This window comes from Artemia franciscana, chromosome 1 (genome assembly GCF_032884065.1).
Source record: "Artemia franciscana chromosome 1, ASM3288406v1, whole genome shotgun sequence".
Lineage (NCBI taxonomy): Eukaryota > Metazoa > Arthropoda > Branchiopoda > Anostraca > Artemiidae > Artemia > Artemia franciscana.
Genome location: NC_088863.1, coordinates 24,891,851 through 24,918,747, shown reverse-complemented (window position 1 = coordinate 24,918,747; position 26,897 = coordinate 24,891,851). Strand labels below are relative to the sequence as shown.

The following is a 26,897-nucleotide window of genomic DNA, read 5'->3' as shown; positions in this document are numbered from 1 at the left end:
TCTCTCTCTCTCTCTCTCTCTCTCCTCTCTCTCTTCTCTCTCTCTCTCTCTCTCTCTCTCTCTCTCTCTCTCTCTCTCTCTCTCTCTCTCTCTTCTCTCTCTTCTCTCTCTCTCTCTCTCTCTCTCTCTCTCTCTCTCTCTCTCTCTCTCTCTCTCTCTCTCTCTCTCTCTCTCTCTCTCTCTCTCTCTCTCTCTCTCTCTGTATCTTTTTCCCACAATCTCTCTCTCTCTCTCTGTATCTTTTTCCCAAAATCTCTCCCCCTCTCTCTTTAACTTTCTTTCTCTTTTCTCTCTCGGTTATTGTGTTTATTTATATTGTCTGCTCACTTAGTAAAAAAAAACCTTTCTGCAAAAATATTTTTTTCCATAAATAGGAAAACTGACGGTTGATGCACTAATGTGCGTAGTGTGTTTTACTGACCAAAGCCTGTGTATGAAGGGGGAATTAAGTGAACCCTTCGTTTACCGCCTTCCAATTTGTGATAAAATATATAGCTGTATAATATAAATATACAAAAAATTTATTATTTTGCAAATTATACAATTAGTATTTTTACCTTTTGCTTGATTTTTATAAAATATTTAAGTGTCTGTCGAAAAACTCTAGATAAACAAGTTTAAAAATAAGAGTGTTTTTTTTATAAGAATTCTGGTATATATTTTATTTTTAAATCATCAAATTTATGTAATTAAACGGTTAATGTCAAATGGACAAGAATATGAATGAAATAAACGAAGATTTGACTTTCCCGAAGCCTGACTTTTTATCACTTTTATTATTTTATTATTTTACTAAGTTAATTTTAAAACTAGTGTCGCAATCCCATTATGAAGAGCATGGTTTTAAAATCACAACCGAAATAGGAGGAAGGGGACAAAAAAATATTTAGCTATTGTTAAAACATGTAAAAAGTAAATATTTAGGTCGCGATTTTCGCCAGATCTTTGGACCAGTGGACCAACTTCGTATTTCTTTCCCTATCAATAGATATGATGAAGAATTGTTTTTGTGTATCTTCAAGTATGGTTTTTTGGGTTAAAATCTGCTTACAAAATGGGAAAATACGTTTATTTGAAATATGGCATGGCTAACCGCCATATGCATTATTCTGACGTTTTCTATAAGCGTGAATAAATATCTGTTTCGTGCAAGAATAAGCGTTCTGTTTGGTTCCCGTACCCGTAGGTTGGTACGTTTTGTTAGATCGGGTTTGAACGAAAGACTTAGTGTTTAAAACAGCTGAGACAAATAGAAAGACTTTATTGAAATGTTGCAAAAGGAAAATAGGATTCTGGTTTAATTCTGTTTCTAATTTTCAAATCTATATAACACTAAGAGTGGCTTCGTCAGCTTCAATTTCAGTGTCTGCTTCAAAAAACGTATTTGGTCATGCTCTAAATCTTACTAAATGTTTTAATCAGGTTGGCTTATATGATTCACCAGATGAAGAAACTTCTTTATAACGTCAAAATAAACATTTCAAAACATAAATTGACAAACAAAATGAAATATTAATTTCCCAACCTTTCCTTGACCTATAAGATTTTTAGAAAGCATGAAAGCATAGAAAAAAGCATAAAAAATGGCATAAAAGCGTAAATAAAGTGTAAGCATGGCATGCAAAAGCATAAAAAGGATTAAAGAAAACATAAGATCATTCTGAGCCGTTGATGGCAAAGAGGGACAATTTTTGGCAAAGATGGCGAAAAGGATGATGTCAATTTCTTCGAATTGACATTTCAGTTATTAGGTACTTTTTGCTACAGGGACAGGTGACAAGTTTGTCACCCAACCTTTTGGCAGCTGCGATCAAGCCCCGGGCTACGTATTGCCAAGTAGAGCATCCATCCACTCTGCCACCTAATGATAACCTTTCTGAAATAGAATTCAAATAATTAATTATTGGCTTGGACTGACCGGGAGTCCCTGGGCTAACCAACGGAATACTTTAAAAAAAAAATTAGAAAAAAATTGTATTTTGAAGCGTTACTTTAGGTTTATTTCAGTTACTTGAATTCAAGTTTTGAGTGGGGAATAAGAAATGAATGATAAAACCGAGCAGATTAAATAAGATTTAAAAACAGAATGTAATTTTTTTATTGAGGGGGGGCTACAGCCCTCCCCCTCTTGTTGCGTGCCTGCTTGAAAATTTTAAAACATTAACTATGAATGGCTAATCGACTTGTTATTAGAGATGTTGTCTGGAAAAATGTGCGGGGAATCTCCCCCACAACGGGGTAGTAATGGGATTTTCTTCTGTCTAAGCCCAAGCCTATGAAGCTTCTTGGCACTTTTCTTCCAAAGAAAAATAATAATTTTTTTGTGGATTTTCCATAGATTTTTGCAGTCTTAGAAATCGCCATTTGTCTGTTTTTGATTCTTGCTATTGGAAAACGCATCTTGTACTTGTTTCCCCTTCTAACATAGTCAGTTTGAAACCAAATTTTGCAAAATTTATTTCCTAAATATGATTAGAATTAAAAGGATCTTACATCGTGATATGTCTTCAGTGCCCCTTAAAGTAGTATCCTAGAAGACAATCTGAGGACTTTTCAAATTTTGTGCGCTCTGTCGTGAAAGAATTAACTTAGTCTTAACTTTGTATATTCAAAAGAAAATTTCGTAGAAATAATGATTAATATCAAGACAAGGAAATAATATTGTTGCTATCCAGCATTAACATTTTTTTTTAGAAGCCAACTCGACTAAGTCTAGAAAATGAGCTTCAGTGCCTTCTCTACACTCGAGCTTATACTCGAGGACCAAAGATCTTGATGACTGCTCGATGAAACGTATAAAATTAAAACTATTAGTGAAACTTCTCTTTTTGATTTATTCCAAAGGTTGTTTTGTGGACTTAGTTAAATCGCCATGGGCCCATGTTTTAAAATTGTATAGTTTTTTTGTTTACCTCACGTATTAGAGACATAGTTGACATTTCGTTGTTATCAAGCCTTAAGGTCGTATTTGGCATTTCCACGTGTCTGAATGAATTGCCAAAAAATGTTTGCAAAGCTGTTCTCAAAGGGAGGATCAGCATGATAATGCAGATCGAGATGATTGAAATCTTACAGAACATACATTGTTAAAGATACGGTTTACATCTCATTACTGCAATAGCTAAAGGTCGTATCTGACTCTTTGACATGCCTGGGGCAGTTGCTAAAAAAAAGATTGCCAAGTTGTCCTCAAAGAGAGGATCAGCATGATAACGCATATCAGGTTTATTGAAATCCTATGGAACATGCATTTCGTTACCGTTACGCCTAAGAACCGAGACACACTTCATTTTTTTACCGAACATTTGTTTTACCGAGCGTTTTTCGTTCTTTTTATTTATCTTTTTTTTTGCATTTCTACTCCAGCGGGGACACACTGGCCGGTATTCTACCGCCACAGTATCATTTGATCATAATAGATCTGATAGATCGTAATATATCATAAATATTGTTGCTATTGTTGCTATCCATGGTTGACATTTCGCTGACATAGTTGACATTCGACAACTATAGTAGACAAAGCTGATATTTGCCACAAAAAAATGTTTTCTAAGCTGTTCTCAATTGGAAGCTCAGCAGAACAATGTAGATCTGGAGAACGAAGTATGTTTAAACATACACTGTCCTGCTGATCCTCCCTTTAAATGCAGCCAAGGGCGTAGCTTCAGCATTTTATTGGATGGGGGGGGGTCTACATCGAGAGATTCAAGGAGCATGGGCTATATAATAATTTTTCTCCAAATTATTGGGGGGCAACTGCCCCCTCCACTCCCGGAACGACGCCACTGAATACAGCTGAGCAAACGGTTTTTCATAATTATTTCAGACGTATCAAAATGTTCGATCCGAATTTCATGTGCAACGGTGGGGATTTGTATGTGTTCCAACTGTATTTTGGACCAACTTTCGTAATTTGGGTCATCAGCTGGGGCGAATCAGCAGCATTTCTATTGGGGAGGGGGGGGTCAAGAGGGGTCCATGTCCGGATAGTCAAGGTGCATGGATATAATAATTGTTTCTCTACATTATTAGGGGTAACTACCCCCATCCCAAATGACACCCCTGGTCATCAGGAAACTTAAGGGAAAACATAAGCATTAGCCAAATTGATTAAAATGAACTAGGGAACTTTTATTTAATGAGGAACGAATAAATTTAAGAAGTTTTTAAAATGGATTATGACTTTCTTTAAGAAAGGATAAACAAGTATATGTTACTTGGTTTTTTTTTTTCTTTTTTTTTGGAAAATCCCAAATATTACTTGGCAGAATTATAGGCGAATGGTTGAAAATTAAAATCGGGAATAATTTTATGGCAAATATAACAACGTCATCTGTGTAAAGCCTAAGACTAAACTCGTTCGTTGGAAAACATTCAATCAGTAATGCTTAGCTGGTTCGTCTAAAATAAAACACAAGTTTATTAAAAAAGACGTATTTTCTCTCAAATTGGAACCTCAAGTAGTCTTTTTTTTTGTTTCTTTGAATCAAAATTATTTTCTAAAATGTAAGGAACGTGGCTTGTGTAAGACTAATTGCTGTGCAAAAAAATTTATCTGATTGTCTGTTGTATGAGTTAATATAATACCACGAGTTAATGCATTATTAACTCAATATTGAATATCAAAATCAAAATCAATATTACAATATTAACTATCATGTAAACAGCATTCATCCTGCTTTGTTTTATGCAAACACTATTTAACTTTATCGCTGTGCCATTAGCTAAAAACGTCAGAGTTTCTTGTCACTATTAAGGTAATCACCTAATAATGTGTTTTTCGAGATATGCTTAGATTAGTCATTTACATAGAGCTTTGTTCCGAGGAGAGGGTAAGTAACAAAATCGAAAACAATACCAATAATACTTGAATTTCATGGAGAATATAAGAAAATGTTAAGGAAATTGTACAATGTGCAATATTTAAAGACGATTGGCCAGAAAACCTCTCCACCGCACGCTAGTAATTGGTTTGAAAATCAATTTTACGCTCTGTAGCTATTAAATAAATGAAACACAAAATCAGAGAATTCTGCTACTACTACCACTAACAACTCTCAGCAGAATCAGGCCGTCCAAAGCCAAAACAGCTATGTAGGCAAATCTATTCAAAGCATTTCTCTTTACAACATTGCAAGAAGTTCCAATTATTATTAGATCTTTCCTTACGACATCCTTCCAACCCATTCGGATCCTGAGAACGTATCCTAGCCATCTCAACTTTTCTTTCATTATAGCCATAAAAAGGGAGGTTGAACCACATCTTTCTTACAGTTTACTGTATAAGATAGGGTCTGTTAGTCGGGTAACTAAAACAGGTAATTTCTCTGAAAAACAGTTAGTAATATCTTCTCCGTTTTTCGGAGTGCCCACGCTTCAGAACGAAACTTGACCACTGCCATCACTACCTTCAAATATTCGAATCTTGGTTCGCAGGTTTATCTTTTTATTCTTCCAAACTTTTAGCACTTGTGTGCATACAGCATTCTATAAGATCTCCAAGCACTTGTGTGCATACAACCACTGCATTTGAGATCGGAATTTGAGATTTGTATTCCAATACGAGATCGTAGAATAAAATTGGAATTAGGGTTTATTAAGCGTGTTCGTGTTTAATTGCTTTGAGCTAATTTGTTAATTAATAATAAGCAAAAAATTAAAAATTGCTCAAAGAAAAAGATTCCTGACGAAATTATTTGGTGATTAGCTATTTTTTATGTTATTTGTGTAAAGCGACAAAAAAAACTGAAATTTCGAGATCTTGAACACGGGGTTCGGCTCTTTTTTTGCCATCTATTTGCTGAATACTCGCCACCTCGCCATCTTGTATTAGCTGAGTGTGTATTGATTTTTATATGAACCTGATAAAATATTAAAAATTAATTAATACTCAATTAGCCCATGTCTTTATATCTTGATCTATACATTCGTCTAATTGATTTCTTTTTCTTTTAATACTCGCTATGCCTATCCGTTTGGTGAATTGGATTTATTGGTAAGTCAAATGAGTTAGGTGTGAAACCTGCATGATTGTTCTTGTCTTTAACCGTTCCTGAGGTTTAAGTATTTTTGTATAGTAATGTCAATTAATAAAAATCAGGGGATGGGCAAAAATCTAAAAAATCTAGGGAGCGTGACTTTGTTTTGTTTTTCGTTTTTTCAGTGAAAGTAGCAAAATAAGCTATTTTCCAAAAAAAAATAACAAAAGATGTTTTTTTAATCTACAGGGAGTCGCAAAAGAATTTTTAGGAGAAGGTGACCCCTTCCCCACACACACCATTGACGCCTATGCTATTGAGCCATTCAAAAGTTAAACTAGTTTGTTCCGCCCAGATGAGCACTTGATTGACTCTTACTATATCACAAAAAACTTAAAAATATGGGTTAATGCTATTTGATGGCACCGAATTACTGGACCCTTTCATATTAAGATTTAGACAAATTCCAGGGCTAAATAGAGTCAGCGTCGATAATGAAACTTCCTAATTGGCTGGCTCCAGCTATTTAAAATCAAAAAGTTATATCAATTAAGCATCAGTGCTGTGTCTGGCTAATTCTGAGATTTAGCTCTTAGCTCTGAGTGAAATAGCTCTACTTTAGCTAAATTTCTTTGCAAATAGGCCCTTAGGGAAATTCTTATTGACTAATTCATTGTATATGAAATTGTTTTTGTTTTCTTGAGCCGCCCTAGCCGAGTGTTTAGTGCATTAAATTTGAAATCCTTGGTCCGTATGGACTGGATTGCGAGTCTCCGGTTGTTTGATCTAAATGGATATCAACGATGTGACTCTCTAAGGTCAGTCAGAGTCAACCCAGCTATAAATGGGTATCTCGAGAAATTGAGGGGAGGGCAAGGGAAGCGTTTGAGGATTTACTCCAACTACGCATCGCATTTCCGGCCGAAGACAGCGAGTCAGGAGATCGGTACCTGCGCAACACCAAAGATTTCCAAATGGAACTAACAAGTTTCCTAAGAATTGTGTCAGCTTTCCGGTTTTAATTTCCCTGTACTCCGCTTTTTTTATCATCACAGTATCGTGTTAAGTCTTAAGATTCTTTCTCATAGGGAATTTCTTATTCTTACTTTAATTTCTTAATAAAATAAAGCAGATCATAAGAATTAAAGAATGGGGAATTCCTTTGAAGTATAAAAGGAGAGTGGTGTTGAATACCTGGGGAGAGTAGATTCATCAAAGCTTTCATTTAGCGCACTAAAACTATGCTTAGTCCTGTATCATAATTTGCCTACTGTATGGGCTTATGAACTAACGACCTTGCTCACGAGTAAATCCCCTAAAAATAAGAGTTACTGCTCTAAAACCATGATTCCCAACGTGGACCGCACGTCCCCCCATGGGGAATGGCAATATTTTGATGGGTCGCGGGAAAAACGTGTACCGTTCGGCTAACTATATTTTGGGAGCCTTGATTTTGAAAAAAAAATTCAAGTGAGTAACTTCGCATTCAAATACCTTTAAAGAGCGAAAAAGATACATAATAGTATTACAATGACATTATGCATTGTATAAAAGGTGGTGTATTCAAACAATATTTTTCATTAATATGAGATATTCCTATAGGACGACAAAAAAAGATACCAAGTTAATGGCCTTTTAATCTTCCTTCAAATGAATACGCGTAAAATTTAGAATAACAAAACTTAAACATCAAGAAGGGCGAATCCGGATTTTAGAAACGCCGACAAAGGTGATGACCCTAGATTGGTTGGGAACCACTGATCTTAAAGGAAAAAACGCCCCTTTAACGAAACTGTTACGAATAGCCTAAGTTATAAAATATAAATTTAGCAAATAAAACCAAACAGTAACTTAATTGTAGCTTATGCATGAATCATGCATGTATCTTTGCCAAGGTTTGTATTTCATAGTATTTTGTGCGCGTGTCCACACTTTCTAGTGCTATACTACTGCTATTACTAACAACTCACCGCAGCACCAAGCTATCTGAGGCCGACATAGCTACGCACGCTACTCCTCTATCCCAATCTATTCAAAGCCCCCCAATTTACACCCTCCCAAGAAGTTCGGATTTCCCTTAAATCTTTCTTTATGACTTCCTCCCACCCCAACATCGGACTACCTGCTTCACGTTTAGCTATTTTCTAACAATTCTGTTTAGCAAGTCGAAATTTGCTAATCGGAATCAAATCGGAACTTGAAGTTATCTGAAGTTATAAAGAAAAGGGGATAGGGTGACTGAAATCATTTGCTAACTGCACTGAAATTATTTCACCATTTATTTGTATCAATGAAAATGAAACAGATTACAAAAGTAAGAATACTTTACTATACTGATCACAGTAGAGGTAATGTAAAGTACCGAAATGTTTCTCCAAACATGATACACATTTCATAGCGCGCAATTTGGGAAATTTCCCAAACTGTCAGAGCCGTAGTTTCAGTTGCTACTTGGTTATCCATTGGAAACATGTGTCATTGCACTTGAGCGAAGGCGGAACCATGAAGCTTGTGTGGTTTTAGAGGGGTGTCAAAAATTTTCAATGGAGAGTTTAATACTTTTCGCTCTGTATCTTACCTCTACTGTGCTGCTGATACTATTAGATACGTATCACAAATGATTTTCATCTGAAAATACCTTCTTTAGGTGAACAACTTCTCTGCTAAAACCTTACTTGAGCCTTTCACTCTCGTCATTAATCTTTTGAAAGATCTAACCAAGGAGCATGGGTAACTTTTAAAAGTAGAAATTAGCAAAAGTGTGGGGGAAAAACAATGCCATCTAGCTTTTGGTGACACTTGGCAGTTTTTCAAGTTCCATAGTCGTTTTTCTGTCAGGAAATGAGATCGAAGACTGTACTTCGACATTACTAAACCTATTCTACTTGAAAAAACTGACAAGTGTCGCCAAACGCTAGATGAAGTTTAGTTTTTTTGTCGACACAAGCGTAAGTTCCCACTCCTGTAAGTCACCCATGCTCTATGACTCTAACACTAAAACTTAAGGTTTTGTTTAAATGTTTTCGTGAATGAAGGTTTTTCTTAATTATTTTTTTATTATTATTCAGTATTCATTTAGGCTATATCAAATTACGTTTTGGCTCCCAAATTAATTTTTTCCTCTAACATGTCGAGCAGACCGAAGTTGGAACAAAAAATCTTCATGCTTTAGAAGCAAAACAAAAATCATTGAGCATACAAACAAAAATCACCTATTATTCGAAACTCGAACATAATATTTTTTTCGTTTCAAGTGTCACCCATATTATATATACTATTTTAGATATTTCTGAAATTTGATTAGTCTTTTTGATATTTATGTATTTTGCATTTGTATGTCAGTATTACTTAGATCCTTACATAATATTCAGGATTTATCGACCAGTCATAAGAGAACTTTTCTTAAATGGAATACAAATACAAAAACGTGGTGCTATTCATTCAATGGGAACTCTTAGATATCCTCTATAAGCTGAGTATAATCAATACTACAAAGTGAAATCTCTTATTGTCTTCTGAATGTGCCAACTTAAAAATATTTAATTCAACCATATGTTTTAGAGCTTCTTTTTTTTCCGAAAGGAAGATTACTGTCCTGTGCTTCCCTATTGAAAAGTGTGTTTTTCAGTTTTTTGACGGCCAGTTACTAGAGGACTTTTCTTAGATTGAATAAAAAAAAAACGTAGTGCTGTTCTCTTAAAGAAATCTCTTAAGAAATAAACTCTTAGAAATCCTCTATAAGCTGAGTATAATCAATATTACAAAGTAAAATCTCTTATTGTCGACTGAATGTGCCAACATAACAATATTTAGTTCTCCTACATGTTTTTAGAGCCTCCTTTTTTATGACATTTTTTAACGGGGAATTAGTTTCTGTGTTTTTAATATTAAAATGTTTTACCTTGAAAACGTTTTGCCTTCTATATAACTTATGTAAACTTACAGTAACAGCTTATATAAAAACAAGGACAGAGAAGCAACAGCTTATGTAAAGGCAAGGATAAAAAAGATATATTTTGGCCAAATCAGAGATCTGTGGTTTGAAGTTTATTTCCCATAATTGAAACCCCTCCCCCCTCACTCGTGTGTAAGCTTTCACATTTAAATGCATGATTAATACTGTTGTTTTTTTTGTATGTATTGCAAGACTTTCCAAATTTAAGAACTTAGGGAAAGAAAAATATACTATTAAATTTACAGAGTGAAAATAAACTATTGGTAAATATCGACTTCCCATTAGCTCTTTTTACCTCTCTCTTTTTCAGAGAATCTCTGGTTTTACATTTTGCTTCAGATTCTATTATTTTTATTAATAATAAATTTATAAGTTGTTTATAATTGCTACACAACCTTGACAGTTAGCATTCGTTTCAACAGATTTATATTATTTTAGACATTAACTTCATTGTGGCAGAAATGGACCTCGATCAAAACAGGACCAGGGGGGAGGATATCTGGCTCAGTGTGTGGACAAGATCCCAGGTAAGCGTTAAAAACATTGCCATTATTTTTCATGAAATTACGTACACTCAAATCATTCTAATATTGTCAGCATTTATTAATGACGGGGCCAAAAAAAAAACACGGAAAAAGGAGGAAATAAATAAAATTGTAAAAATTGATGCTATAGGATATTCTACACCATACATTTTCCCTGTTTTCTGGAATATATATATATGTAGATTATTCAAAAATTCCTTCATTTCTTCATTATTTTTATTTATCATGCTTTCTTTTTTGCTGAATGATTTTGTATTTGGTGGGAATTTTCTGTGGTGAGGCATTTCTGCAGGGGAATACGCTTAGCATCGTCAAAATTCATTCAATAGGTGAAATCATAATTTATGAAGAAAGGGTTTTTGCTGTTTAATTTTTTTATTTAGCTTTGACAACATATATATGAGTTTTGTTTTACTCTTTTATTTTTAGATTAAACTGATTTTTAATCGTTTCGATATATAATGTAGATAAGTTTAAATCTTTCAAAAGACCAGTTAATCTAAGGATTTGTGATTGAATGAGCCCTCTTTTAAATTTCTACTATCAACCGCTCTTTATGATAAAGTCTGGGGGAAACTATAAAATCTTTACTAATCCGTTGCTTCTTTGTTGGCCTTTGATATAACTACAAAGGCTATGAAACTGTGTAGATGTTTTCTTTTATTGGTATATTATTCTTCACTTTGGCTCGAAAAGAAAATAAATTACTAGCAGATAGATATGAATTTTTTTTCTTTTAGTGAAGAATGCTTATAAAAATTTATCCTTTAAAAATGTATGCTTATAAAAATGCTTATAAAAAAATACACGAAGTTTTGTGCTTGGGAATTGAATTTTCTTTAGCGCCAGTAGGTAAAGTAAGTAGGAGTAAGCATGACGGCACTAGACCCTTAAGGTTCAAACCGGCGGTGTTGATATCCGTTTCTTGCCCCTTAGCCAGGAAGTGCAATGGGGGCTGGGGGCCAGCCATCCTGTGCTTTTGCATACCCTTCCTACTTACCATCCCCAGATTTCTCCTGGTACCCTTTTAGGGCTGGGTCGACTCTGGCTGAGCTTATAGAGTCACGCCACTGATCCCCTTACCAATCCAAATAACTGGCCATGTCAGGGATCGAACCAGTGCCCCTTGGACAAAGAGCTCTCAACCCTGGGCGCCAGTCAAAGTGCCAGTCAAAACTACTTAATTTTCAACTTACTTTTTTTTCAGTACAGCTCCAATTCTCCCCTTCTAATATTTACTTATTAAACTGAAGAACGAAAATGAGATCTAGGATTTAATTTATTTTTCCAGTTATTAAAAGTTTTGAACTGGCGGTAACTTTTTTTCATTTTCGCTAGTAACTTTAAAAATAGATGAAAGTTAAAACTCTTTTATTAAACTTATTAGAAATGTCTTGATTTTAATCTTTTGTTTATATCGGTCAAAATTGGAGTCCGGCATATTCTCCCTGGAAAATTTTTCCTCAGAAATTCAGCCTCGATTGTATCTCTGTGAAAAATTTTCTCCATATGTAAAATTGACTAGGCAAGGGCAAATGGAAAAATTAGAAAAAAGGGAAAAAGAATGGAGAAAAGAACACTGAAATATTCTATCTATATTCCAAAATACATATAGAATATACGGCGTAGAATCAAACTGTTTGTGACAACGAACTGTGGGCAAGGAGAGACTTGGGCCTGCAGTAACTAAAACTCTGTGAAAAGGAATTTTGATAGCAATTAATGTATCAAAAGAATTGGTTTCTTTTGCTGATTCCAAATATACCAACTCTTTTAAGTTTTATGTTACGCATCAAACGTCACTAGCCTGAAAAATTTACCTAATTTTCGAAAAGTAGAAAAAATACAACTAAAGAAGACAAGTAACCATTTTGAAAATCATGCCATTAGATTCAGGATATTAGAGAACCCATTTGCGGAGGTTTCTAGCTCCGTTTACAAAAGTGTGCAATTTTGTGATTTTTTTTCAGAAGTAAGATCACGGAGTTTCGTCGGAAAATTGATCAGCCAGTGAGTAAAATCCATTACCTCTCCGCAACATTTTGACTAGTGACAACTCTGGTCGATACCAGACCAAGTCACGGGAATTTGTTGCTTGTATTTCTTAGTCCCAGCCTGTACATGTCAATTCTTCTAAAGCTGCCACTAATTACATTTTTTTTAATTATTTTATTCAACCTTTATCTTACCCTATTGTTATAACTCAACCTCTCCCCCCCCCCTTACAAAAACAGAACACGGAAAAGGAGGAAATAAATAAAACTGTAAAAAATGACACTAAAGGATATTCTACACCCTGATTTTTCCCTATTTTCTGGAATGTTGGTAGAATATTCCAAAATTCTTTCTTTTCTTCATTATTTTTTTTATTTTGCTTTCTTTTTTGATGAATGATTTTGTATAAGGGGGGAATATTCCATGGTGGGGAATTTCTGCAGGGGGATACGCTTAGTATCGTCAAAATTCATTCAATAAGTGAAATCATAATTATGAAGAAAGGGGTTTTATTGTTTGATTGTTTTATTTAACTTTGACAACATATATGTGAATTTGTTTTATTCTTTTGTTTTTAGATTAAACTAGATTTTTACTCGTTTCGAAATATAATTTAGATAAACAAATTTGATGGTTCAAATTCTATATAATGTTTTATTAACATTTAAATTCAGCTAATGTAAATTCAAAACTAGACCTACGTTGCCCGGGCAACGTGAAGTGTTGCGGCAACCTTTGTCCGGCTTCGCCGACTAAATTGTTGCAAGAGCAACACTTTGGTTTTGTTTCTTCTCTATCGATCAGTAATCACAAGATCAAAGGCTATTCCTCAGTGTTGAAAAAACAACAACTACAAAATAATTTCGAAAGAAGGGACTAAATTGACTTCGCAGCCAGTTGAATCCTTTTCAATCGTAGACATCGTGACGGATGAAAACTTGGAACAATATCTTATATAATCTTGTTGGTATTATAAAGCTATCCGTAACTTTTCAGGATTAAAATACCATAGGTGACACTAATTATTATGAAACTACCTCATTATTTTACGCTATCGTTTGTACCCGTTGCGTAAACACTTCATTCTTTCAGATTTAAAGAGATCGAATACAATGTGCACCAATTTGCACAAATTTCTAGCCCAAAGTAAACAGATTCTTACTTACAAGTCCCTCTCCCGTGATAGACATCATGTTCACCGGAAACAAATAAATGGGTACACCAACAAGCAAAAGTGGCAAACTCCTCATTGTCGAAGATGATTATTAGCTAACAGCCGTTTCTCGCCCAAAGTGAACCGATTTTTACTTATAAGTCCCTCTCCCGGGATAGGCATCAAGTTCACCGGAAACAAATAAATGGGTATACCAACTAGCATAGTTGCAAATCCCTCATCGCTGAAGTTGACTGTAGCCTAACAGCAGATTATTACTTACAAGTCCCCTACATGTCTTACCACTGGAACCAAATTGGTTTTACCTTCAAATACACTGGAAACAAATAATAGATACACCAACTAGCAAAAGTTGCTAGCCCCTTATTGCCGAAGGTGATTATTGCCTAACAGCCGACTGTTGCTTACAAGTCCTGTATATGTCTCACAATTTGTATCGGCCTAGATTTCGTTTCAGTGTGTACCTTACTACTGAAGTTTTCAGCTCCTTGAAACTTTCAAACTGGTATACCTCATAAAGGAATTTTTGTACCAAAAAAATGGATGTCTTATGCTTTGATCAGCTCATCAAGAGCTGTCGATTGCCGTCAGAAAGAAACATTCTATCTGTCTTAGTTCAAAAGTTGATTTTTTTTAATTTTTTTTTTTTGCTGTAGGCCAACTTTCAAACGTCACCACTTAGAAAGGAGCAAAGGATAAGCTCCAATTTCTTTAACAATGGGAGAACTTATAAAGTTTATTAGGCACATCTGATACCATTTCTCTACCGCAATCCCAAGTCTGAAAAACCGAATAATAAACTCAGCTGAAATCACGAACAGAAATGGGTGGAAACAATAGATGGCAGCACTTTTGGACCCGTGGGAAAATGCCACATTTTTGTTTCTGTAAATTTTTCTATTTATCACTCAAAGAAGATATATTGGCTGTGGGACCGGGTAACTTCCGTATATATTTAACACTTATAGATTTTAGTCCATCTTCAATTTGAAAGTGGTGCCTGCTTGCTTGCCTGCTAGACCGGAGCTTTCCACTCTAAAGCAGAAACATGGTCTTATGAAACGAAAGCTTGGCTCCACAACTTCAGATACTCCTCTCTGACATAGGCTATATAACTCCACTTCACTTCGCACACATTAGGCTCTGACTCGTGGACAAGCAAAAACCATCCTTTTTGGCCCCAAGCAAGAGTTCTGCGGAGCTTTCCAAAATGTAATGTCATATTCATCATTCCGGCCTGAGGTCCACACTTTCCGTAAAAACCGCACAGGCTATACCCTTACCAGTTTCCAGGAACAAGCTGAAATCGGTGGCATAGGAGGAAAAAAAACGGGACCAAACCAAAGTGTTGCTCTTGCAACACAACTAGATCTCTCCAGACATGAATTGGTCTAGTTTGGACCTAGTTAATTTGAAACTAGTGCATAAAATCATGGAATTCGCTTGTTTAAAAATTCAGAAAACAATGAAATCTGGTTACTGTCATTAATGAATATATGATTTTGAGAAGGTGTTCTGTAAACACTATGCCACTTATTCTTTCTCATTCTTCCCTCTCCTATCTTTTCCTCTTATTTTTTAATAGTTTTAATAACTGTTTTTTTGAACTACATTGTTTTGTTACCAATATCATGACTGCTACAGACTTTTGCCAACATTTAGACACCATAAGCCGAAACATTTATTAACATTGCTCCATCCCCCCTCGTTTGAAGCTTTGGATTTGACCACCTTTCAAATAATCCCCAACAGGAGTACCGAATATTTGGGGGGGCGGGTGAATCTGAGATTGTAATTTATTTGGCATTTTTGTTTTAAACAATCGTAGAATAATCCACTCCTGCATTTCCGTGATTTGGTATCTCTACCCCCGAATTTTATCAGTAGTTTTTATCGTGTCCTCCCAGCCGAATTTGGTACGTTCAACGTTACAGGCTATTTAGATATGATGTTTGTTCGATTATCACATCAAATAAAATAGCAATTTTAGAATCCTTGTCATCAAAGGTATTTTCGTACTTCCAATTTGCTCAGTAGATCCGACAGAAGAAATTGTATTCTTAAGGAAGCATTAGCTTCCGATTGTTAAGCTGATGAATGATGGAATTGAGATAACTTAAAAAAATAATGTTAAAGAAAGGTCAAAAATAAGGTTAAAGATTTGGGTGCTATTCTTGGTAGGAAATTATTATGGACTGACCATGTTAGACATAAAATTAACTCTGCAAAACAATATTCTGCACGTCTTTTGACGGTTGCCAAGAGTACTTGGAACCTGAATCCACATGCATTGAGGATGCTATATAAATCAGTAATCGAAAGCCATATTTTATACGCGTGTTCTATTTGGATCTCTGCACTGAGAAAAAAAAAACATTCAGCGAATGCTACGCTCAGCGCAAAGATCTTCTATGATCATAATTTCTAAATCTTTTAACACAGCTCAAACGCATGTGGAAAATCCATTGGAAGCGCTCTCTTAGGAGTGTTTCCAATGGATTTCAGACCATTGGAATTAAGTAGGCTATATTAAGATACGGAAAAAATTGTCGACCTCAAAATTTGCCGAGGGTTTTGAGTCCTACCTTGAATGGAATTAGCTATTTGGCCCACCTTTGCATTATACCGACCAAATTTATTGCAAATTTTTTGGGTCCTTCCTTTAATGACTCTAGTGCATCTCAGCCCTTTCATATAGATCGTAAATCTTTAAATGAGCTATTGTTTGCGAAATGGTTGGATGAGTTTAAAAATTCTGTTAGCACATGGCCGGCTAACTTTTTTGAATTTTTTTCTTTTTTCTCTTTTTTGGTACTGTGTTTTTTGTTGTTTTTTTTTTTCTGTGAAATACCTGTTTCTGGTTTAATCACGAAATAAAGTACATATTTGTCTATCTATGTATCAATTTAATAAAAAAAAACAAGTTTTTTTAACTACAAGTAAGGAGCGACATTAAAACTTAAAACGAGCGGAAATTATTCCGAATATGAGACGGGTTGTCCCCTCCGCAACGCCTCGCTCTTTACGCTAAAGTTTGACTCTTTCTCACAACTCTACTTTTTAAAACAATAAAAAACTTTAGCGTAAAGAGCGAGGAATTGCGGAGGGGACAACCCATTTCATATACGGAGTAATTTCTGTTCGTTTTAAGTTTTAATGTCGCTCCTTACTTTCAGTTAAAAAACTTGTTTTTTTTTATGTAATTTCTGAACGTTTTTGAATTAATGCATGTTTGATTTTGGCTCTCCACACATAAATTATTAAAATGAAATTTGCATATTAATTCCTTTTTTGGCTAAATGGCTTTCTCTTAGTTTTGATCACGATTTTGAGAAATAAGGGATGGGGAAAAAGGCCTAGTTGCCATGCAATTTTTCGGTTACATAAAAAGGCAACCATAAATTTTAATTTTTAACGAATTTTTTTATTAGTAAAAAATATACGAAACTTAAGAAGTAACTTACGTAACAAACTTTTATATTCTTTAATTTTTATTATGTATATGAGGGGGTTTGTACCCTCGTTAATACCTCGTTCTTTACATTAAATCGTAAGTTTTCTCCCAATTCTTTAAGAATGACCCCTGAATCAGAAAGGCCGTAGAATAAATAGTTGAAATTACTAAAAATACTATAGCATAAAGAGCAAGGTATTTGTCTCCTCCTAAATACCTCGCTCTTTATGCTAAAGTATTTTTAGAACCCCTCATATGTGTAATAATCTCTGTTTGTTTTAAGTTTCAATGCTACTCTTTACTTTCAATTGAAAAAAACTTTTCCATGTTTATTTTTTCATTGTTTTTTTATAGTAATTTTGGAAAATCCTGCGCCCTTTTCATTGAATTTCTGTTCCCCCATGACATATTTCTCTAAAGAAAGATCCTCCCACATAGCCCCCTCCCTTCAACCCCACCCCCAAAACCAAAAAAAAATCCCCTGAAAACGACTATACACTTCCCAATAACCGTTACTATATGTAAACACTGGTCGAAGTTTGTAACTTGCAGCCCCTCCCCCAGGGACTGTGGGGGAGTAAGTCATTCCCAAAGACATAGTTATTATGGTTTTTGACTATGTGGGACAAAATGGCTATCTCAAAATTTTGATCTGTTGACTTTGGAGAAAAAATTAGCGTGGGAGGGGGCCTACGTGCCCTCCGATTTTTTTTGTCACTTAAAAAGGGCACTAGAACTTTTCATTTCCGTTAGAATGAGCCCTCTTGCGACATTTTAGGACCACTTGGTCGATACGATGACCCCTGGAAAAAAAAAATAAAAATAAACACGTACCCGTGATTCGTCTTCTGGCAAAAAATACCGAATTCCACATTTTTGTAGATAGGAGCTTGAAATTTTTGCTATAGGGTTCTTTGATACGCCGAATGCTATGGTGTGATTTTCGTTAAGATTCTGTGACTTTTAGGGGATGTTTTCCCCTATTTTCTAAAATAAGGCAAATTTTTTCATGCTCGTAACTTTTGATGACAAAGACTAAATTTGATGAAACTTATATATTTAAAATCAGCATGAAAATCTGATTCTTTTGATGTATATTTTAGCATCAAAATTCCGTTTTTTAGAGTTTCTTTTACTATTGAGCCGGGTCGCTCCTTACTACAGTTCGTTACCACGAACTGTTTGATACAGACAGTAGATATTCTATCCTCACAAGATAATTTTTTTCGATTTTAAAGCCACTGCCCGACAGGCTCTGTTGCTAGTAATTTATAAGTTGTCACCTCGTATGAGTGTCGCTTGGCATCTTGGAAACAATTTTTCTAAAGCTATTTTTTTATTTTTCTAACACCGTTAGACATCTTCTAAAAACTGGAACTCGGATGAGTTTTCTTGAAATATATTTCCAGATTTCTGGTTGTTATGCCTGTTATCTTTTAAACATGTAATGATAATGAAAAGTAAGCAAGAAGGCGTGAACTCTCTTATACGAAAAAAATAAAGGGCCCATTTAGAAATAATTTCTAGCGCCTTCTTTTTGCTTAATTTTCCAATGCTAGAGATAACCTTGTCTCTAGAAAAGGTACTTGTTTGATAAACGCCCTACCGATCAAGGTGTTCGTTCATTGACGCACTATAGAAACCGTTTTTTTTTTTTTTTTTTTTTTAGTTTCTTTCAGCTTACCGCGAGACAAGACGAAGAAAAGTGACAGAATAGGTGAAAATTTATAATTTGGGTTGTATATTTGCACATTAGGGGGTGAAGGGGTTGGGGGTAAAGTATTTGGACAGTGTGAAGTGAGAAAACAATTCTTACTACATAACATGCAGAATAATTGTACCTAACACATTAGGCATGCAGAATCGCTATACTTTACCCCCATCCCCACCCGCTAATATGCAATTATATAGCCCAAATTTGATTCTAAAGTAGGCCTATAACTTTTTTATCTTACTTTAGTATATTTCATTACGACTGAGTGTCAGAGGAAGCTGTTATAAGAACAATAGGTATGGCGTATATCATACATATACACTAGAAAATATTTACATAAAATGTTCCGCTGATCTGCGTGTCTTGATCACCTATTACATAGAGCGGATAAAAAGTATATCTACTACTCCTCCTTATTTTATAATTTTGACTGCAAACTTGCTACATTTTTTTCTAACTACATCCTCTGGAGGCAACACTAACGCAAGACATTCATTTCTCTGATCCGCCAATTCCTTACAACTCTCCAAAAACTGAAAAATATCCTCTTCATCTTCGCATCGTAATATACAGACTCAGAGATCCTGAAACCTCCTTCCGAGCCTGCCACTGCTCTATTCCTTGCTCGTGTAACCTTTCTTTTACCTTATCAACCATTGTATCCAAATTCGATTCCTTACCTTCATTCCAAAAATACGAATATCCTACTTCATGTAAGATTTTCTTAAATTCCTGCGGCCATCCTACCTCTATCGTATCCTCAAACGAACTAAAATACGCTTCTTTTGCTAGCCTATTTTTATTTCTTAAAATTTTTATCCAAAACTTCACGCATTCTTATTAACCAATCTTTTCCTAGCCTACTAAATCCCAAATCCCCCTCAAGTACAACACTGTGAGTAGATTTATGGGCCCGAAAGACTCTCTTAAAATAATTCCTTTGCATTCTCTTCAACTCCTCACTTTCTCTAAAACCCCACAGTTCACACCCGTAATACATAACCGGGAGATTTAGTCCTAAATAGATATTTATGCATGGCTAAATACCTGATCTTTCCGACATCGCTTTTTAAAAGTAAATACATACACATGTTTCAATTTTGCACTAGATGCTTAGCCTCTTGCATGTCTTTTCCCGATAATGCTATGAGAGCAATATTATCAGCAAACAAAAGCATGCATATTTTCGAAACACCAATCACTATTTCCGGAGTGCTTTTCTCCTTGAAGAAATCAACTATATCATCAATGTATACGTTGAACAAAATCGGTGACAGTAGACATGCCTGTTTTAAACCTATTCGCGTCACAATTCTCCCAGATACTTAACCTAGTATTCTAACAACTAGGCCTACTGAACTATATGTTCCTACAATTAATATAGCAAAACTTACTTGCAGTCCTATATGCAAAAGTCGCTTAACTAGCATAGCTCTTATCACATTATCAAAAGCCCCTCTTACGTCCAGAAACGCTACGTAAATCCTACCCCCTTTTTTCTTGATTCCTTTTCTAACTATATTATGCAAAATAAAAGCCTGCTCTATTGTACCCCCTTCTTTCCTATACCCTCCCTGCTCCTCTATTAATTTTCGTAATTTTTCTAGACATTTTCTTAGCCGACTATCTAATATTTTATATAAAATATTACTAACTACGGGACAAATCTAGATCAGTTGGTAATTCGAGACTTCTTTAATGTTTCCTTTTTTATATAATGGTACAGCTATAGATGTTGTCAATTCTACTGGCCAGCAGCACAATAAAAATATGTGGTTGAAAACGACAGTTAAAACTTAGTATGCATACTTCTTTTGCCTTTTTCCATACTCGTAGTGGAATTCCGTCTCGACCTGTAGCTTTTTCTTTAGCTGATATCATAGCCTCCCATATCCGAAATTAGTTCCGAAATTAGTGCTCATAGTTTCGTATCTCCTTCTTTCAGGGGTCCAAAGGTATAATTTCTGGTAAAATATTTTGGATTTTGGTAGACACTTTTCCACGTCTCTACCATACCTAAAACGTCAAAATCGTTCGTTTCTTTAACCCTATCCAACTTTTCACTTGTAAGACCTTGTATATTCGAATGACCAAACATAAAACGTTCAAATCGTTTCCCATGGCCCGCGAGTTCCTGTTTTTCACCGCTTTTCTATCATTCTCCATTCGTGCTGCCTTACTGCCGAAGTCACAAACACTCGTTCCTGTCCAAAAACTCTCACATTACGCAAAACAATGTCTATTTGATACGCATTTGAACACCGAATGAGCATATGACGTGATCCTGATTTTGATGGCAATTTGAAAACATCCTGTAAATCGTGACTCCGGATATTACTTTGGGGAACCATTCTTGCAGGATAATGCGCTAACTCTACTTTGAAAGAAATATCGGCTGTGCTTTCCTGCAACCCATAAATTACAAAATTCTTCCTTCGTGCTTCCTTCTCGATATATCGATTCTCGAGATATCGATACGATCGTATACTTGAGTCCTGAATTGTAGGCTACTTGATTTTCTTGTCTTTTGGACTCTACTGTTTATTGCTGATATTTCCGATTTTATTACCGTCATTTCAACTCTTAATTCATTTGAGAAATATTGTATTGCCCCGCTTGCTGAGTTCTGAGCCTCTTGCAGGCTATTCAGCTTCGACTTCATCGCTTGTAACTTTCCGGATAATACATGAATCGATGCTAAAATAACTTCCATCATCTCGTAGCCTAATAAATAAGCAGAAACAGAAACTTACACGCAAGAGGGTGTTTTTGTGACTCACCGTTTCCAACAACTTGTTTGTTTTCGCACGTTTATTGTATCTCAGGTGGGATAAATGTTTGAATATAAACAAATCACACTTTTTTGCGCACTTCTTTCAACGGAAAATACTTAAGTCTTTGTCGTCCACAGAGAGCTTATCACTTCCAATAATCTGTTGAAGTATACTATTTCACTTATTGTGAAACTTCTATAATTGCTGAAGTCATTTAATTAATTAAAGTTCATGGCAGTGAAATCATACAATTCCGAAGCGAGTTTTGAAATTCAATAAGTCGAAAAACAGGTGCTTTCACTTTGAAGAGTGGTTGAAGACTCCTTCATTAGACTCCAAGTGTTAACTTCCATGTATTTTTTGCATATCATTAATGATAGCACCGTGTTTGAGCGCCACATAGCACCGGAAAGTACAATTTTGAGTTCCTTTCCCGGAAAGAAGGTTCTCATGCCTATAATGTTTTAGTCGAGTAATGTTGCAATGCAAGGTTAGGAAATGGGGACTTTCTTGCAAAAATAAAGGGCATTCCCGAACGCCTATCCATTTTCCTTGACAAGCTAGATACGACCCTCTTCCCTGAAACACCATTTTCCACTGCAGATGAACACATCTTTTTCCTCTAAAAACCGACCTTAGCTTTAGCCTTAGCGAAATAAAATCCGTTTTTTGACTTTTTATTTTGAAAGAATGTTTTGCAAAGATTTTGCTACATTTTCTGTAAAGACAAGGTCTTTGCTTCTGAGGTATATTTCTTAAACATAAAATGACTTTGAATCCTTACATAACTTCAATTGCTTCTTCGGTAGCCTAAGTTAACTGATTCCATAAATCTTATAAATTTTCAAAATAATGCAAAAAATCCAAATTTGGAAGTGGCAGACTCATATTTTTTTCAAGAATTTTACTGTTGTATTATTAATTCTGTCGCTGAGTAGCGCTATGAAAAGGAAGGAAGATGACGTGAATCATACGAGATTATGTTTATATCTGATATACTGAACCATATTTTCTTGAAATCCATCATAGAGATAACTTTTTTTCTAGAGAACCTAAACTCAATCTTCTAAGGAGTTACATTTAGTTATGCCTAAGTAATATTCCCTAGACGTCCAAGAAGTATAAAAATCCATCTCAAAGTATTATTCCCAGTTTTTGCCGTTTTTTTACATTATTGTATTTAATATATCTTGCATTTTTTTAATTATTTTGATTGAGCTGTTTTATGGTTTTTCCTTAGCCTGTGTAACTGCTTCACAATCGTTACACAAACTATTAGAACAGCAATATAATGGGCTGAGATCCGTAAAATGAAGACTTCGATGTATCGGTCTTCTTGCACAAAAAGTTACTTCTGGAATTCTCTGATTCTGCGACAAGCGTGAAACTGAACATACTCTGTAAGACATTTTCGCTTGTGTTGCTGTGCAACTGGAACTCGAGGATCACAATTTCTACATTACTTCACAGGGGTTGGGTACTGTGTCTTTAGGTCTTTACTGGAAGACTGTCCGACGGGCCTAGTTCGTCGCTGGAAGACTATATCACATGGTCAAGTGATAGTCAGATGACATTTTTCAATAAATATTCTGACCCGTAATTTTCCTGATAAATGTAGACGGAAGAAGGAAGTGTACGAGTTACTCTCACTACCTCATCTCCGGCAGCGTTCATATGCAAATTCTCTCTGAATATGGATAGTGTAAACGCAGAAAACCAAAAAAGTTTCCATCCCAAAACGCTTATGATATGTCTGAGGACATTTTTCAGAAATAAGGGTACCAGAAGCTGACGCCTTTACGGATCAGTGTTGCAAGCTCTTGAATGCAGCTATATCTGCCTTTTTTGGCCCAGAAAAAGACGCAATTGTTCTCGATTAATGCCCTGATGCATGAGGTAGATAGCTCAAAAAAGGGTTCTGCATTTTTATCTAGGAAATCCTGAAAAATCTCAACCAGAGCATTTATTGACGAAATTTCTTGAAATTATTATTGTCAACAAACTATACACTTAATGTCACATCATCACTCTCGCAGTTTGAAAAAAAGGTTAAAACGAAAATGTATTAGAAATGGTCAAATGTTATGGGAAAAAATCCAAAAATAACAATCAAAGTCTGAATATTTCGGCTTGACATCTGGAAGAGTGTGTCTACGGAGTTTGAAAAAAAGGTTAAAACGAAAATGTATTAGAAATGATAAAATGTTATATTAACGCCATGAAAAAAAAAATCAAAAAATAGCAATAAAAGTCTGGGTATTTCGGCTTTACATCCGGAAGCGTATGTCAAAGGAAATAAACAGCCTAAACACAACATAAAGGAAAACACAACACACGTTGTAGACGCAACCAAAGAAAAATTAAAAGAAAACGCACATTTCAACGAAGCTTTACTGTAACGATAAAATTTTTAATGGGTAAATTTTAACGGTGATGAATATAATTTCGTATTCAAATGTAAGTGAAAAGGAAGTGCTGTCTAATAAATTACACCGGTGAAATTATAAAAGAAATTGATTAGTATTTCTATTATTAACAATTTAAAAATTAGTTGTTCCGGAAGCCTACTGAAAGAATTCCGGTTCCTTAAAATTGTGAATTTTTTCTCGCACTTGAAATTCATGTTTCTATACAAACAATCTGCGCTAAATAATGATATTCTTAAAACTGGTAAAATTAGGCAGGATCAAACTAGCGAGCTAGTCTAAAAATGTCAGAATCGTATTTGCATACTGAACTAAAATGCCAGTTTGCATACCAACACTATAACAGATTCATCTTCTAGCATGTCTTACAGGCCACATTCGAAAAAATAGAAAGCTATTTTTCACAGTTACCGTCTGCATACCTAGTCCATTAAAAGTTGTGGAAAGTTTCTTTAAATTCTCTCCTTAATGTGATTTATTCATACTCAGAATTATCATATATCATATACAAGGCCGTATCCAGGGGGATTAGGGGGTCTGACCCTACACCCCCCCAAAAAAATGTTTGTCCTATTCGTAAAAACGTAACAAAAACGTATGTTAACAAATTATTGATACCTTTTTTAATTGTTTTCTGTGACCATCCCCCCCCCCCGGAAAAAAAATTCTTTTCTAATCCCCCCCCTGCAAGGAAAAAAATCCTACGGTCCTGATCCTATCAAATATATCGTTGACCACCGCTGTCAGTGACTTAATCGGTATATTCTATCTTTTTTTATGTCAGTATTCTGCCCTTTGGCTAGGTTTCGCCCCTGTAAATAATGAAATAGTTATTTTTCAGCTTCTGCCGCGAGCCCGCATCAATTGCTCCATACGAGTGGCCAGACGATATTACCAAGTGGCCCAAATGTCGCAAAAGACTCAGTAGTGCAGTGACGTCTTTAATGGAAATTCGTAAAGAGAATATTAATCATATGAACTGCGAATTGATCGGTCGACCTTGTTGCATTGGAATTCTAGGTGAATGTAGAATCCTCACTAGGGAGCATTGTATGTTCTTAAATGGAAAGTTCCATAGTGATGCAACTCTTTGTTCTCAGGTAACTGTTTTCAGTGTGGGTTTATGTCTACTTTTCTTTAGAAAGACAGCTTAGGCTTTTTAAGAAAAATCATAAAAACAGTATAAATGAAAAAGAGGAAGACTGGTACAAAAATAAAAAATTCAAGAGCTTGATAAATTTTTCGTCGGTTGCTTGAATTCAACCTTGAATGAAAGCTGCTGTTAATCCTGTTGCCTAAAAATATGTATTAAATGCAGGCTATTAAATAACAACAAAAATAACTAGAATATATAGAAAATCGAAACCAACAGAGACAACGCTAGAGTGTTGCCTTGGGTAAAGAGTATAAGCCATCAATATTTCGTTTTCCAGGGCCACTTTACATGGAAGGAGTGATTGTAGAAACTTTGGAGGGGATTCATTTGATCGGGAATTCAAAGTTCTAGTTGCCTTCTTAAATCTAAATGTGATTGGAGGTCAACCAGCCTCATCCCTTGTCTTTTGTTGCTACATCTCAACTCCTTAAACTCCAGATATATCCGATCAAAATTTTTAGAAGGCCATTTTGTCCATAACAATCGATATATTTGATAAATTTATCCCTGGGGATGACCTGACCCCATAGGTGCTGGGGAAAGTTCCCTATGTTGAGATGGATATTGAGTTTAATCAAAAGATACCATAAGCATCCAGGCTGTCAAAACTTTGTATCTGCAATATCTCAGGAACGGCTAAGTTTGCAAGTTTGAAATTTCAAGGTCTGTTGAACGATACCAAAAGACGGTATGTGCATCCAGTTTTCTGTGTCATGTCTGTAATGTCTCTAGAACTGCTGAGGGCCTTAGGTTTAACCTTTCCAATATTTTTTAGGGACAGAAACGCCCATAGATGGGAAGGAGCCAAGGGGGCCCTTGTCCTCTGAAAATTGAGGACTTAAAAGTAAATATGAGGAAACCAAAGGAAGGAGAGCTAAAACCTTGCTTAATAATATTGAAATCAAAAAGTTCCTATCACTAAGTCACTCTTGATAAGTAGGCTATTGTTTTTTTTTTATTTGTTTGGAATTTCTTTCTTATAATTTTATTTTACTCATATTCTTTCTTTTAAGACCTTTCAAAAACCAAATTCTCCATGCTTTGCTACCCGTTAAAAACTGGGCAGCGAGCATTGAGATATTGACCATTTTTTCTGAGGCAGTATCGTGTTCATAAAACTATAAAGTTTTTTTTTTAATTGAAAGTAAAGAACAACTTTAAAACTTGAAATTAACTGAAACTATTCTGTGTTTAAGGAGACTATCCCCTCTTCAACTATTCGCTCGTTAAGCTAAACGTTTTTATTACTTTAAAAAGCTTCTTTTTCCAATGCAATGGTCCTTGTATTTCAAAATATTTTCTTAAAGAATTTGGACATGTAGTCAAACTTTAATATTTTCTTAAAAAATATTTTCTTAAAGAATTTGGACATGTAGTCAAACTTAATAATTGCTCAGAATTAAGAGCAATTATTGGAGGAGAGGACAACCCCCCCCCCTCGTCGTATCAGGTATAATTTTAGTTCGTTTGTTTTAAAGTTGCTCCTTACTTTCAGTTGAAACAATTTTTTATATTTCAGTTTTTGTTGGTTTTTAAATCATGCCCAGGTCTAACCAAGATAGGATGTGGGTTACCAGCCCCTTAAGCCCCTGTGTTTTTATGCTTCTATTTTCTGTATCAGTAATTATAAATTGACTGATAACCCCATATTTTTCAGTTAAAATGCTTAGGAATTAAATAACTTAGAAGACCACGCTGCCTTTCCATGACAAAAGTACAACAGTTA

General features: G+C 35.1%; 2 protein-coding genes across 2 annotated transcripts in view; both read left to right on the top strand.

Moving 5' to 3' along the window:
* Positions 1-13,061, top strand: part of LOC136026202 (inactive rhomboid protein 1-like) — a gene marked incomplete in the record, with an annotated part of 191,350 nt that extends 178,289 nt beyond the window's left edge. The window contains 2 exon segments of the mRNA XM_065702568.1: positions 10,372-10,460; positions 13,052-13,061. Of these exon segments, the coding sequence (XP_065558640.1) occupies positions 10,372-10,460; positions 13,052-13,061 (99 nt within the window).
* Positions 10,365-26,897, top strand: part of LOC136027296 (inactive rhomboid protein 2-like) — a 51,857-nt gene continuing 35,324 nt past the window's right edge. The window contains exons 1-2 of the mRNA XM_065704405.1: positions 10,365-10,460; positions 24,857-25,115. Coding sequence (XP_065560477.1) covers positions 24,960-25,115 — 156 coding nt within the window. The 5' untranslated portion in view covers positions 10,365-10,460; positions 24,857-24,959. The remainder of the gene's footprint in view (positions 10,461-24,856; positions 25,116-26,897) is intronic.